The sequence below is a fragment of the Triturus cristatus genome, chromosome 1_2 (assembly GCF_964204655.1).
Source record: "Triturus cristatus chromosome 1_2, aTriCri1.1, whole genome shotgun sequence".
Taxonomy (NCBI): Eukaryota; Metazoa; Chordata; class Amphibia; order Caudata; family Salamandridae; genus Triturus; species Triturus cristatus.
This window is the reverse complement of record NC_140580.1, coordinates 886,004,607-886,020,208: the sequence shown is the minus strand read 5'-3', so window position 1 is coordinate 886,020,208 and position 15,602 is coordinate 886,004,607. Positions and strand designations below refer to the sequence as shown.

At 41.7% G+C, this 15,602-nt stretch overlaps 1 protein-coding gene across 1 annotated transcript in view; it reads left to right on the top strand.

Annotated features, from left to right (window-relative positions):
* Positions 1 to 7,807, top strand: part of MMP23B (matrix metallopeptidase 23B) — a 141,357-nt gene extending 133,550 nt beyond the window's left edge. Inside the window, exons 7-8 of the mRNA XM_085609498.1 lie at positions 429 to 555; positions 6,445 to 7,807. Of these exons, the coding sequence (XP_085465624.1) occupies positions 429 to 555; positions 6,445 to 6,619 (302 nt within the window). The 3' untranslated portion in view covers positions 6,620 to 7,807. The remainder of the gene's footprint in view (positions 1 to 428; positions 556 to 6,444) is intronic.
* Positions 7,808 to 15,602: the final 7,795 nt, after the last annotated feature.

The window sequence follows — 15,602 nt, the reverse complement described above, 5'->3', positions numbered from 1 at the left end:
AAACAAAATAGAAGTCCCATGACAAGGTATGGCGTGAGCTTCTTTCCAGACATGCTACAGAGAAGTTTTATGAATTTTACAAAAAAATTAAAAGTCAAATGTAGGTTCAAACTGGAATGTTAATTTCTGATCGGACCTATGCTGTGTTCGATGAATAGATCCTAATAATTTAAAATAAAATAACCTCAATATATCCTTTAGGTAAATCGTTTGACTGATGGCCAAATGAGTCAACAAATATTCCTCAGCCTCGCAGCAGACCTTCTTGGGCTCCCTGAAAACCAGTCGCTGTTTTTTCTAGATTGCCCAAAAAGTTGAAAAAAGTTGAATTAATCAAAATGGCAAATCTTTAAGCACGCCCCTTCCAAGGAAGGCACTTTGATACTCTCTGGCTAACCTTAGTTTTTTTCATTGTGTTTTTTACACAGAATTCCCTTTCCCCACCATTGCTCCAACAGCCCATCCGCCCAGGACGAAAACCAAGGTGGTGCCAGAGGGACGGAAAGTCACAATGCGGTGTGGCAAAAAGATCATTCACAAGAAGGGCAAAGTCTAGTAAGTGTCGATCTTCTACAGCCACGTGGTAATCAAGATGGGTGTCCAATTGGCCATGTGGAACTAGTAGATTGCTAAACTGTGGAAACCTTGCAGTATTGTCCATTTGATTGTCTGTGACCAAGGTCATGAAATTAGAACACAACAAGATGATGGACAGAGTGCTGAACCTTTCAACCACTCACCCCCAGTCAAGAGACCGAAACTGGACCCAGGACACTTGTTTCTGGTCCAGGGAGGACCTGATCTGGTTGTTCAGGCTGGACTGTTGCCATGGGGAACAGGGTCAAGACTGATTTGCATATGGCTGAGTCTAAACTGGAAAGGCATGGCGTACAAAAAAACGATGGATTTGACCCAGATCTGTGACTAGGGGTGAATGTTTGTTCAGCATTCCGTCGATCATCTGTTCTTTTTGCCAGATAATGAAGTAACACAGGAGTCAGAGGGCAAGAAGTGTTTTTAGGCAGTTTTAAGATTGTCAAACAGTCAGGATGGTAGGGGCACGTGCCCACTTAGGTGCTGCTTCCACTAGTGATTTACCCTACAGTAATTTTGGTAGAGCCTGTGTCCTTGCAACATTCCAGTGTCAGTATTCAGTGATGGTTATTGACTGTTAAAGGTGGGTATTGTAAGACGCATCGCCATTGGCCGGGCTGTGATCAAACTTGCAAATACTCCAGATTTACATGTTAAAGGTTTTCTCACCCTTGAAAGTCAATTTCTGAACGATATGGCATCTATACATAGCATAAGTGCTTGAAGGACAAGTTACATACCTTGGGTAATGGCTTATCTGGTAGAGACACTATCTAGTGCAGATTCCTTAACTATAAATTCCCTCCAGGCACCAGACTGGATCCTGCAATTTGTTTAGTAGCAGTACCTCTGTGCATCAGCAGTGGGCGTTGTGCGATTCCATAGCGACGTCGTCCATGCATGTGAAGTCACAGGGGTCCATATAAGACGCTCTCCGATGCGCTGACATCATTTTCGTCTGTGAGTACTTTCTGCACCAAAATGTGGAGCCACTATTGAAACTGGCTGTGGAAAAAGTGTGCCAAAAAAATAGAAATATTTTTGCAACTAATAATTACGAAGTCTTAACTAAGAAGATGGTAATACTCAAAATAAGATTAGTTTGGTAATGCAAAACCAAATCACAGAGCATACAGAATGAGAACACTGACAACTGGTGAGTTACACCAGGGTCCTTGAAGATGTTTAATTGTGATACTATAGTCGTTAGCAGAGCAGATAAGGTGCTACCGAAGGGAAGTAAATTGTCCATCTGATAGAGATATCTAGCCGCAGATTCCTTTTTATGAAAACATACAAATACATATATAAAATATGTGTATAAAGGACTGCTGTACAAATATATACATACATATGAGACCTGTATATCTAAACAGAACGATAATAGACACAAGCCACCACCATGCTGATGGCTATAAAGAACAAGTAGTATGAAGTTGAATATTCAGCAACATAGCACCAAAATAAATGGTAAAGGCTGTTACTTGGCCAAGAGGTCAAAGTAAAGAAAAAGCCAATATTAGGAATCTCAGAAAGAGATATCCATTCTGTTTACTTAATGATAAGGTATCTCAGACAGAGCATAAGCTGACTGAGGAATGGACGAATGACTAAAATATTCAATTAGTGGAGATGGCAGGGATCAAATCCGGCCCTGATACATGCAAAGCATGCCCTCTACCACTGTTCACTGAATGCAAGTTTCAGAAAATTGAACCAAGGAATGAAAAGCTAAGCAAGTGAAAAGACACGTGCTAAACAAGAGCCAGAATGGTTCATTATAGGAAACAATGTCCTACAGGAAGCAGGAGACATCCAAACTACAGGAAGTATAAGGGCAGCACCCTTACAGCCCTTAGTATACCCAGGCAAATTGGTAAGGCAATGCAGTGTCTTCTATAAAGAAGTGCAACAGATAATAGAAAGAGACTTTCTGTGAAAAAGAAGGAAAAAATACCCTAAGAAAAAAAATATATATCTTGCCCCTGATGGCTAGAATATTAGGACACCAAACAGAACAAAAGGAAAAGAGGTTTCCATGGATAATGGTCCGCAGGAAACAATCCAACAGAATAACGAAATCCAAGCAAATGGACCATAAAGTTCTAGATCTATTGGTAATTAACAATGGAATGCACCCAAAAAGGATGAAACCATTATGTGGCATAGGAAACTGTCGGAGAATAAAAACATAGAGACGTTGATGTCATGTGTACGCAAAAGCCCCAACAAAAAGAGGTGTACATGGCATGAAGGGTCTTTGGCCACAGGCCGGAAACAAAGATCGCTAATGTGCTGGTATCACCAGGATAGTGACACCAGTAGCAGAGTAGACTGGTGTAGCAGACCGCCTCAGATAAAAAATCCAGTAAAATTAGCAGAACGAGAGAAGAATCCTTTTATTCCGTCTCGCCTTTTCTTTTTTTTTTCTTTCTTTATTTGATTTCAGTTTTTTTGGAAAAAAAACACTTATGTTAAAAGTCACAAAAGAAAGTGCTGCATGCTGATGAATAGCGAGACAATTGCTAAATAAATACAGGGCACTATTTAGAAAGAATGTCCTAGCCAAATTGTGAGCGAGGGCAGCAACATGGACTGCAGAGGACAGTCACCTCTTCCACTGTCCCGGTGGAAGCCAAAACCAGTAGGCAACAGAAGGCAGAGAAAGTATACTCCCTGCATAGAATAAGGAAAGAGAAGAGATTCCTTGTTAGTGGAATCTCATGCAGCAAGCTACATAGAAACTCCCTTAAAGGTGATAAGTAAAAGCTCCCTATAAGAAATCCCAAAAGGTATAGAAGAATGCTCCTAAGCATACTGAAAAATGCCCTGAAGGAGCAGGTAACATAGGTAATGTCTCTTACCAGAAAAAGATCTCTTGAGCATGGAGCTCATCATCAGAGAAACAGAAAAAACCTATACAATAGATGTTGAATACACGCAGGGTTAAAATAATAAGAATACCTGCTGAAAGCAGGAACACAGCACTCGGTGTCACCATAAGCTTGCCTGAACCACAGTGCTATGATGAGTAGGATGCTTTATGAGACGGGCCGTGTCTTCAGAGGCCGGATGATGTCTATGAGAAATAGCACATTCTACAGGGGTACTTGCAACGGGTCTAGCCCCTGCCCCCAACAAGATGTCAAACAGAACTTTGTTATAAGGAAGCACTGACTCATCTCCAGATTGACTCTGGTGAAGATTGTCAATTAATGGGTCCACAGTTACAGCCACAGAAGGAAGTTTGAGCATCTCTGCTAACAAGGAGCTCGCATCTGAAGTCAATCCAGGGAGCAACTGCAAAGCATTTGCATCACCTAACTCAAAAACACAACTAGATTCAACCGGGGTGGGTCAGAGTAGGGAGCATGTATAATCTCTCCATGATCTTCACACTGTCAAAGATTAACGCCTGAACCAGCCACCTCTATCGGTGCCAAGTGGCACCGTCCTTGGCGTTGGAGAAGGAAAGTGGTGAGGCGGCAAGTGGCGCCATCATAGGCATCGGTCGATAACGTGCAGGTTCCGAAAGTGGTGGTCTCGGAGGGCTGTGTACTATAAGCGTTGACATTAACGTTGGGTGTTTGGAGCCAGGCACCAAAAGTGGTAACCTCGAAGGGCTGTTCACCAGCATAGATAGAGATATGGCATCTGACGGCCAGACTGACGCCAAGGGTGAAACTGTGGGCATCGTCGTAGTCTCAGCCTCCTGTATCTGCTTGGGTCCCAAGGGCACTCCAGAGGGAGGTGCAAACCCAAGAACATTATGAAGAGAAAAATAATATTCCCTGATCTGGGACAGAGTTGCCCCAGCATATGTGGGGAGGCGCAGGGTGGACTCTTTTCCCAACTCCACAGGCAAAGAGGGGGAACGACGTGGCTTTGACCGCTTGCATCGTGACTTACTGTGGGAGGTGGACGGAGAAAGATCTCCATGCGAACAGCCCCTGGAGCTTCCCCGTGGGTGCTTTCTGGAGTGTGAAGGAGGCCGATTTGCATGTCTTGGAGAATTGTGTCTTCTTCATCTTCATCTGCCGCTCCTTGTGTGCCTTTGGCCAAAGTAGGTGTCAGGAGTCACACGCCGTAGAATCATGGTGCTCTCCCAGGCACCATATACAAATCGAAGGGGGTCTGTGGCCGACATCTGCCAACTACAGGACTCACAAGTCTTAAAACCCTAGGGCATGAAAAAAGGCACACTGTTTCTTTCGGCGAAAAACTGTGAAGTTGGCCAAAAAACGAGCAATGGTAACTGCTTCTCCGGATCCGTGTTGAAGCGCAGAAAAGAAGAAACTGATGTCAGTGCATTGGAGGGCATCTTATATGGACTCTGGTGATGTTGCATGTGTGGATGAAGTCGCTACAGAGTTGTGCAGAGGTACTGCTGCTGGAAACATTTCTGGAATCCAGTGTGGTGCCTGGAGAGAATTCAAAGTCAAGGATTCTGCAGCTACATGCCTCTACCAAATTATATAGGTATTCTGACTTGCACTGCTGTAAGTAATGGAATGCATTCATCTAATCTTTTCCCCTAGTACCCAGGAATTGTGTTATATGTATAAGAAAAGATCATGGGTGCGCATTGACACAAGATGAAAGGTCATGAAGTTGGGGTCAACAGACCACAAAAGATTAAAGTATCATCACTTGTCATTTATTCAATCTCAAATAACAAAGCAAAGATGTCCAATGCACACTAAGCTTGAAGAGTGGAGTGATGTCCTTCAAGGCCTCCACCATCATTGGCTGACCCTGGTTTCTGATCTTCTAGGTAGTCTCCCAGTGCCATGATGTGATTGTCAAAAATCATAACGCATGCTATCCCTTGGCAGCAGGATTCTGAGCTATAATGCACATAGATTATGTGAGATAAGTATTTATTTTCAAGGGTTTGTAAATAAAGGCTAGTGCAGGAGTTTATCGCCACAGGAACGTCACTTTTAGTGAAGATCTTTGGCGATAAACCCTTCGCCTTATTTACAAGGAAGCATTAAGCCACTTAACGTGGCTTAACACCGCCTTGGGAATGAGGCCCCCTTTCATGCAGCACTTAGCATGAAAGGGGTGGGCAATGGGTGTTGTGGTGGGCATTCTGCCACAACACCCATTGCTTTTTGACGCTGCCCCATATTTACAAGGGTGGCGTGAATATGGACAGCAGCAAAATTCAAACCAAACAAAACCTGGTCTTGACATTTGCGAAGCGAGGAGAAATTATTAATTTCTCCTAGTTTTTGCTGTTTCTATGTGTACTGCATTGTGCAGCACACATAAAAACAGCAACATCATCGCAATGAATGATTGTTTATCTTACATAAACAATCATTAAAAAAATTACAATTTGCAACTTCTATGTGTGCTGCACAAAGCAGCACACATAAGAGTTATACATCACTATTGGTGACTGTTTATGTGCAGGAAAGGATCCCTTTCCTCAATGCAGGCACCCTTGAACTATGGTACAAGGGTGCCTGCATTGGGGCTAGGCAGATTAATTTATCGCCAGCGCTAGGGAAAGCGTGTATTGTTTTAAATATGGTGCATACCTGCGTTTTTAGAATGGTGAAGCAAAGTGTTAGGAATTTTGGCTTAATGCCACGCTATGCATTCTATTGTAAATATGATCCTAAGATGGCTAGAGTAGCTACGTGCTGGGCACTGTCTGGGATGTGGCTAACCTTGCGCCACTTCCACTAGCATTTGAGTGACATGCTTTCTAAGGAACCATCCATTTCTTCATGCTTGCTAGTTCACTCCTGGTCCTCACTAGTTGCAGCTGATCTTTAGGAAGACCTAAGCAAAATGTCTGCATGTCTGTGCCTGATGCTACCTCTTCTGTCCTTGCAGCTGGTTCAAAGACAAGGAACTTCTGGAATATTCCTACCCGGGCTACTTCACCCTAAATGAAGACCACCTCAGTATCATCGCCAATGCAATCAATGAAGGGCTGTACACGTGCATTGTGAAAAAGAAGGACCGCGTCCTTACTACGTATTCGTGGCGGATACGACTTCAGACGTAACCCAGGAGGACCTGTACTTTTCCTCTTTTCTGTGATGCTTCAAGAACATTTAGAAGACATTTCGCTGGAGGTGGCCTCTGTCCTGTCCCGTGTAGCAGCCGAACATGGAAGGTCCCTCTGCCGAGGACATGGTGGTCAGGGCCTTGCCACAGCTCAGGCTGTGTCAGGAGTGCTGCAGCCAGCGCCTCCGGTGCGAAGAAAGGTGTCTCTTGGATAACGGGCCCATCACCATACCAGGCAGTGACTAAATATCACCTATGCTTATTCACTTATCAGAGCCCAAGTGACATTATAGTTGAGGATAATGTAAGTTGCATGCCAATGTGGTTGGCTTTGTGGAGGAGTCTCCTTCGGCTCCCCAGTGACCCCTTTGCAAAATTCATATTGCCGCATGCTCCTGGTGTCAGACTGACATTCTGGTGCATTTTAGTTACTTGGAGTCCACCATCATTACTTGCATCACATGCTGGGGGCATCTATAACGGATGAGGACTTCCAAGATTGATGTTGTTGGTACAGGAGATCTTTTTTGTTATCCTACTGATAGTTAAACTACCCACCCTGTATGTATTGCCCATCAAATAAGAAGGTATTATGAAGGGCTTAGATAGCAAATGGTACTGTTAACCAACTGTATCATTCAATTGACCATAGGTAGATATATTTCTGAATCTGCTCTGTAGTAATTCGAATGTGTGTTATGTGCACGTTAAACACAGATCTTTAGAGTGGATGCTCACCCTCATGAGGTATCACACCAGCTGGTTTGATTGTTTCTTTCCCATTCCCTATTCCCTCTGTCCCTCTCTAGATTCCCTAAAATCTCCTGGATAGAAAAATTCTTTATCAGTATGTGTTGTCCGCCAGTTACTGCTAAGCACATCTGTTGGTTGCAGAAGTCAATCCAAGCATCCGTCCCAGATTGTGTTTTGTCATAGATGTTACATCTGCAGAGAGATATTCGCAACAGAATTTTGCCTCAATCATATTTCATAGATATTTTCCTGTGGTTGCTTGGTTCATATTTAAGGAGGACAACACCATGATTTTTATTTCTCAGTTTCTCACGATTTGCCCAAATGTGGATTTACCCAGTCGAATTTGAAGGAGCAGAATTTAGGAACTGATGTATGACCTTTTTGTAGTCAATGTGTCACTTGTCATAAATATTGGTTGATTTTGACTCTGTTTGGGATCCTGGTCTGCCAGTTTTGCCTTGAAGCCTCATCTTTTTATTTGGCCAGTGGTTTCATAGAAGCTCATACTTCTGACTGTTGTAGCGTCATCAGCAATTTTAAGGTATCTGTTAAACCATAGGCAAAGCTCTAATTCTGTTATCCTCAGTATGGATCTTGTTTACAAAAACATTTGAGAGTGTAGAGTAGTACTCTTACGTTCTCACATGCCTTTCACGAAATGGACCCAAAGCATCTAAATGGGAATAAAGGGGGCAATGTCAGGGAATATTCCCATACAAGAAGGACTGGGCTGTCGCTGCACTTTTACTAATAGGAAGCTGCACATTTCTGGCTGATTCCCAAAGTCATCTAAGCGCATACAAAAGAGTATTCCTCAATGGGTTTTTGAATTGGCCCCCGTCTCACGCGGTTAGACATGAAATTGCCTTCTCGCTTCTGCATGACATTCTTGCTCCACACGTCCTCTTGGAACTAGTTTTCCCCATAGGCGTGTGTGGTTGTGACTCTTCCCAACACCTGGAAGATTTCCTACTTGGTCTATCCCATGGGCGTTTTGTCCAGTTTCACTATAGTGCTGTACTTTAAGCAGGTTGAGCATACAGTGGGTGTTTTGTCCCAGTCCACTGGACAATTGGACCCAAGGCCACGTGCCCCTACAGTCAGCATGGTGAAGAGGCTGCCAACCGCATCATCCTGAATTGTTTGTAGGCACATAAACAATGTAGCGTGATAACAGGCTGCTAGGGGCTACACCTGTGGTTAAAGGCCATCAACCTGAGTTATAGCAAACAGCATTTAACTGCCAGGATGAAGGCCTATAATTTTATTAGCATCATCCACACACTGAAGTTAGAATGTTCTAAATGAAACGGAAAGAAACAAAGATAAACACAGCAATGCTGGGTTAGAAATGATATATCAACCATTATTTGTCTTCGGCCACTCCATGTCCTAGCTCCCAACAATCCAATGATCTACTTAACAATACTATCCAATGGAATGGCTCTCCCAGGTGGTTATTGACCAAAGAGGTCAGTAGCCCAGAGGCTAAGCAGAGAGCCTTCTCCACACTGACAGCAAGTACTTTTGAGTGCACTCCCTCTTGGATAATATTGCAGTTGCAAATCAGAACCCTAAAATTTTGAGTAAAACGCACAAGTTTGAAAGGTTGCGTGTTTTCCATGATTCAATTTAGGTGGAGGCTTACAAGAAGAATACCTGTGACATTTTTTGGTGACAAACCTCTGCCACTTTCCTCCTGCTGAAATGCACTCTAGTGGATGCCTCGTTTTGAGGATCACAAAATAAAGCATATAGAAAGGGCGATAACCGATTTTGGTCAAAATATAAAACATTTATTGGTGGTGCCATGCTAATTTTAGGAATTGTGATGCGTTCTAAGGAAATTTCACCCTATGGCAAATGCCTAGGATTGTAGGAAACATTTTTTAGAGAAAACAACTTTCTTTTAGGATTTCTCATGAAAGAACGGTTAGTGTACCAGAAGCACAAATGAAGGCACCTTTTCTATAAATTACCGAATATCTTCCTTGTATCTGTGAGAAAGAAAGTCTCATATGAGTAGTACAACGTGCTTCCTTCCAGCAGCAGTCTCTTTGCCGATTTTATGGCAAGACAGGAGGCTATCATTATGCATTATTACTTTTATTCGCCACCTCTACAGCACATTAAAGAACTTAGAACAGAGTTAAACAACAAACTCCAAAATAGAACTCCAAAGTCCCATATGATCCTGACGTCCGCCATCTTCTCCCTCTTTTGTTTGCTGCTTCTGGAGCAGATAAGTATTATTTTTTTGAGGTTTATTAAAAATGATTTAGGTATGGATATTTTTGTAAAATATGACGTTAGATAAGTTTTAAATGTCCAATTTATGGACATTTATTTTGTTAAATTGTGTTTAATTTAAAGAAAAAAGAATTAATTAGAATCAAATTTAAACAAATTACTTTAAGAATAAGTGTTAATTGGGGATTTGAAGTTTAGCAGTGTAAATGAATTTAGCGCGGAAGAATGATTAATGGTAAAATGGTTTGGTAAAAAAGGGAATATTTATTTTTAAACCCTACCGTTGTGTTGCGAGGGAGAGAATCCTCAGATTAGGCGGCGCGAGCAGGTAATGCTTAACGTAGGCGGAGATCGTTTGGAAAGACAGCGCAAGCGTGAAATGCTCTGCGTATGGCGGCCATTTCAGATTGAAAGATAAGGGCTTGTGTGCCTGGGCGTATCTGAGCGCACGTAACGCCGGGAAGCGGAGAGAGTTTGTAAAGCTTTGGCATGCGAAGTAAAATTTCATAGTTTTCACTTTATTTTAAAAAATAAATAAAAAGGTTAACAACTTGTGAAGAAAACGAAAATAGTTGTTTATTAAGAAAACGTTAGTAGGAGAAAGATAAGGGATAGATCGAAGATTTTGTTGCGATTGGGCTTTTTTCTAAAGCTAATTGGGGTTGTTGTTTCTGGGTTGAGAAGTGTCGTGGGGAGCGTTGCCTAGCGACGGATAACTGAAAAGTTAACGGAGGAAGAGATTTCAGACAGCTGTTCTAGTACTGCTTTGGTTACTTATATTACGAGGAAAAACTAAAGGTGAATGTCAGGGGAAGAGGCTTCAGGTGATTCAGGAAGTGTGTTGTCGGATGAAATTAGGAAGTTGGTGAAGGAGGCGGTAGGAGCAGCCTTATCAGGTGTAAAGAGACCTCATTTGAATGATGATGAGGAATTTTTCTCCATGGATGAGGAAGGTAATGTGCAAGATGTAAGGGGAAAATGTAAGGAAAAGAGGAGGCATCTTGAATACGGTGCAGGAGGAAGTGGAGTCCTAAGCGGCTCAAAAAGAAAGAATGTTCTGAGCAACATAAGAGATGAGCAGGATTTTACTGCAGACAAGAGTGACATTGATGAATATGTTTTGGATTTGGATTATAACGATGATGTTGATTATGAATTAGGGAGTGAATCATCAAGTAAAAGAAGTGATAAAAAGGTTATTGATCCTTTTGGAAAAAAGTTGTTTGATCCAAGGAGGTCAGAATGGTGGCCGATGAAACATGTTTCAACTATATAACAATATTGGATAAGAAGGCCTTTAGAAAGAAGTGAAAGGAACATTATGAGGGCAGAATGTTCTCGTCTGCTGATTGGTGAAAAAGATGCCTTAACGCCAAATTTAGACCCGGAGATAATAACATATATGTTCAAGATGGGGAGAGAACCGAGAAAGGGATTGGAAAAGGCCTTGAAACAGTGTGAAGATAACATTTTAGATACTTTAGGACCTCTCGCTAGGATGTTTGATTTGGTGGAAGAAGCATATCTAAAAGGAAAAGATTTAGATATTGTTTTATTGAGAGGTTGGTGCCAAAGGGCGATTTGTTTCCTTGGAAACGCAAATGCGGGTCTAATTGAAGAAAGGAAAAAGGCTGTGCTGTTCAAAATCAGTCCAAAATTAGGTGATTTTGCAAAGAAAGATACATGTGAAAGTCCAAATGGATTATTATTTGGAGATGGTGCAGTGAAAGAATTAGGAAAATATGTAAATACGTTTACATCTCTGGACAGAGTCCAGACTAATATGAGGAAAGTTTTTAGTGGAGGTGCTTCAAATAGTTTTTATGGCAGGGCTGGAAGGAGAGGGCAACCTTCCGGCCGAAGTTACTATAGGTGCCAATACAGTTATTCAAGAGGAGGCAGAGGATCGCAAAATCAGTACAGCTTCTACCCTCAAAGAGGAAGAGGTTTTCGTACAAGGGGTTCTAGAGGAAGAGGTCAGTCCTCAAATCAAGAAGCAGGTAAGTACGAATACGAGGATTTGTACTGGTTCTATCCAGGAAAAGGTGGGAGGAAGATTGAAAGGTTTTGTAAGAAAATGGAAGGAGATAACGAGAGATCCTTGGGTTCTGAGAGCTGTGTCAGGATTCGAGATAGAATTCAACAATGTACCTTTTCAGTCAGAAGAGCCAACGAGAAACAGGAGAAAATAGTATTAGAAGAAATAGAGAGTATGTTGAGAAAAGGGGCGATTGTGGAAATCGGAGAAGACAAAATAGGTTTTGTAAGTACTAAAAAAAGGAGAAAGGTTGGAGGCCAGTAATCAGTTTGAGGAATCTGAATTGTTACGTGGTTTACAGGCACTTCAAGATGGAGGGAATCCATCTGTTAAGGGATGTGTTACAAGATCTAGATTGGATGGTGAAACTAGATCTCAAAGATGCAATTCCGATGTGCATCAAGAGTCAGAAGTACCTCCAGTTCAGGTGGAAAGGACGGATTTACCAGTTTGTATGTTTGCTTTTGGTCTCTCGTCCGCACCATGGTGTTTTACAAAAGTGATGAGAGCAGTGGTTGGTTTTTTGCGAGAAAGAGGGGTCAGGATGATTGTATATTTGGACGACCTATTGTTCATGAATCAAGATGTGACGGAATTGAGGAAACAATTGAAGATGGTTATAGATCTCTTGCAGTCGTTGGGTTTCATAATAAATTTAGAGAAATCAGTGATGATTCCTTCTCAGTCAATAGAATTTCTGGGTTTTGTTGTGGATACAGTCAAATGTATGTTATTACTACCAGAGAAAAAGATAAAGAAAATTCACAAAAAAGTGAAATCTTGATTGAGGAGAAATATGATGAGTTTGAGAGCGATTGCAAGGGTCATAGGTCTTTTGTCATCGTCAATTCAGGCTGTGTTTCCAGGTCCTTTACATTACAGGGCTTTACAACGTTTGAAGACCTCAGGTTTGGCCAGAGGTTTATGGTACGGAGATCGTGTACAGATGTCAGAGGAGGCGAAGATAGAATTGAATTGGTGGTTGGAGAATTTGACTGCATGGAATGGTGGGGCGATCTTTGGAATGAGGCCAGATTTTGTTTTGGAAACAGATGCAAGAAATCTTGGTTGGGGAGCTACTTGTATGAGTCAAGAAACAGGTGGTATTTGGAATTTAAAGGAAAAGAGGGAGCATATGAATTATTTAGACATGAGAGCGGGTCAATTTGCTTTGCAAAGTTTCAGGTGTTTGTTCCGAGGGAACTCTGTTCTTTTGAAGATGGACAATATTACCGCTGTAACTTATACAAACAAGCTAGGAGGGAGCAGATCAAAGAAATTGACAGAGGTTACACAAGAGATTTGGGATTTTTGTATGGAACACAAGATTTCCCTTCAGGCACAGTATCTTCCAGCTCAGGAAAATATAGTAGCGGATTGGTATTCCAGGAACTTAGTAGACTTCAGCGACTGGATGTTGAACAGGGACATTTTTCAGGAGATTCAGTTAAAGTTTGGCCCTTTGGAGATAGATCTGTTTGCCTCCAGACTAACTTATCAGTTGAAGGAGTATTTCAGTCGGAGGCCGGATCCGGGGGCGTTAGCTGTGGATGTATTCAAACAGAGTTGGAAAGGGAAGAGGGGATATGCTTTCCGCCTTTTTCAATGATTCAAAGGGTGTTGTTGGAAGTGAGGAAGCAAGTTGTTCAGATAGTTTTGGTAACTTATTTTTGGACAGCTCAGGTTTGGTTTCCTTCAGTTCTGGATATGGCTGTGGAATAACCTTTTTTGATTCAGACTCACAATGGAATGTTAATAGGTCGAGATGGAGAGGAACATCCTTTGGTTCAGGAGGGTTCGCTCAACCTTCTAGTATGGAAGATATCAGGGGATCTGCTAGATTCACAGCTCTTTCGGGAACAACTTCTGATTTACTCAAAGAATCTTGGGCACCAGGCACAAGGAAGAGATATAGAGGAGCGTGGACAGTTTGGTCACGTTGGTGTTTGGAAAGGGATTTTGATCCTGTGGAGGCTGATGAGATGAAGGTAGCAAATTTTTTAACAGAACTGTTTGAGAAGGGTCTATCTTACAGATGTATAAATTGTTATCGTTCGGCGATTTCAGCTGGGCATGTTTTGATTCATGGTTCATCGATTGGTAAGAGTCCTGTTGTCTGCAGGATTATGAAGGGGATTAGACTGAAGAGGCCTCCGAAAGCGAAATATGGTTCGGTATGGGATGTGAATTTAATATTCAAACTCTTTGAAAAGTGGCCGGGAAATAGGTATTTGGGTTTGAGAGAATTGTCATGGAAAATGGCGTGTTTACTTTGTCTGTTATCTATTAAAAGAGTTTCAGATGTTAAGGCTTTGGATGCAAGTAGTAGGTTTTATCAACCTCAAGGTGTTATGTTTGAAATATGGAGGAGAACAAAGACTATGTCTAATACAGTTTTTTAGCCAATGTTGGATGAGTTTCCAAAGATTTGTATAGTCAGGTGTCTAAAGGAGTATGAGAGTAGAGTAGCAGAGTTTAGAGCAGATGGGGTAGAGCAAATGTTGATTTCTTATGTTAAACCTTTCAAGGCTGTTTCTACTGCTACTATAGCTAGGTGGGTTAAAGCGGTTATGAAAGAAGCTGGTGTTAATCTAAGTTGTTTTTCAGCACATTCTGTTAGGGGTGCAATGACAAGTAAGGCATTTGTGAGTGCGGGAAATTTGAATGACATTTTGAAGGCTGCAGATTGGTCAAATGCTGAGGTTTTTAGGAAGTTTTATTTTAAACCAATTGAGCATGTTGTTAATAAAGTTTTGGTAAGCATTGAACATGCATAATGATAGCCTCCTGTCTTGCCATAAAATGCCGATTCTCATAGATTAATTGCATAGAGAATCGTGATTTTATTAAAGACAAGGAGGCTAGCATTATCCCTCCCTCCCCATGTTTAGGCTTTGGAGGTTATGTTTATTGTGTATTAATATGATTTGGATAACTTTTGCATTTTATTTACAGGTTGAAGTAGACTTAGTAAATGTATATTTTAATTTTTCTAATACTCTGTTCATTTTCGTTACAGAAAACTGAATTTATCTGTGGAATTTATGTTTTGGTTTGGAGTTTTACAGAGAAGAAGAATGTTATTATATTTTAAAGAAGAAGAAACAAAAGAGGGAGAAGATGGCGGACGTCAGGATCATTTGGGATTTTGGAGTTCTATTTTGGAGTTTGTTGTTTAACTCTGTTCTAAGTTCTTTAAAGTGCTGCAGAGGTGGCGAATAAAAGTAATAATGCATAATGCTAGCCTACTTGTCTTTAATAAAATCCCGATTCTCTACGCAATTAATCTGAGAATCGGCATTCCCCAGTATTCTACTGTAGCTTCGCTACATAGGTTCTAATGAACAACTTGAGCGCTAACATTCTGTATTCATGACAGGCACAAGACTCTCCTGAACACCTGGTTACTAAAATAGGTGCTACTGGATTTAAAGCCTTTTCTTTGGAGCAGGCTGCAGTAAATGACCTATGAGGGGCCTAATGAAGATATACAAACAGCATTTTGTGAGGGGAAGGTTGGGTTTGAGTAATTTATGGCAAAATATATTTTTAAAGGACTAAAAATAGAGAGCGATCCATACCTAAGTCCAGCATTCCCTTTCCACATTTGCCTCCTCAGACAATCCATCTTCTCTGTCCATGAATACCTCCTTAAATTTAAAATGGTGGTGGGGGGGGGGGGTGGCCTTGCCTGGCAGGGCATGGAGTAAGAAGCAAGGAAGAAGAGATCCACTCCTAGCCTTTGCAAAAACACAGCACCCCCTCACGCACCCCCACCCCCGAGGGGCCTCGCACATATGAGAAATCAGTACAAACTTGCTGGGAGTCCCAGGTGCTACCCAGGACCCTAGTCGATAATGTACTAGCCTTGCATCTGAGAGGAGAGGCTGAGTTCCAAACACAAGCAGTAAACTAGAGGATGAGCTCCATGTTGGGC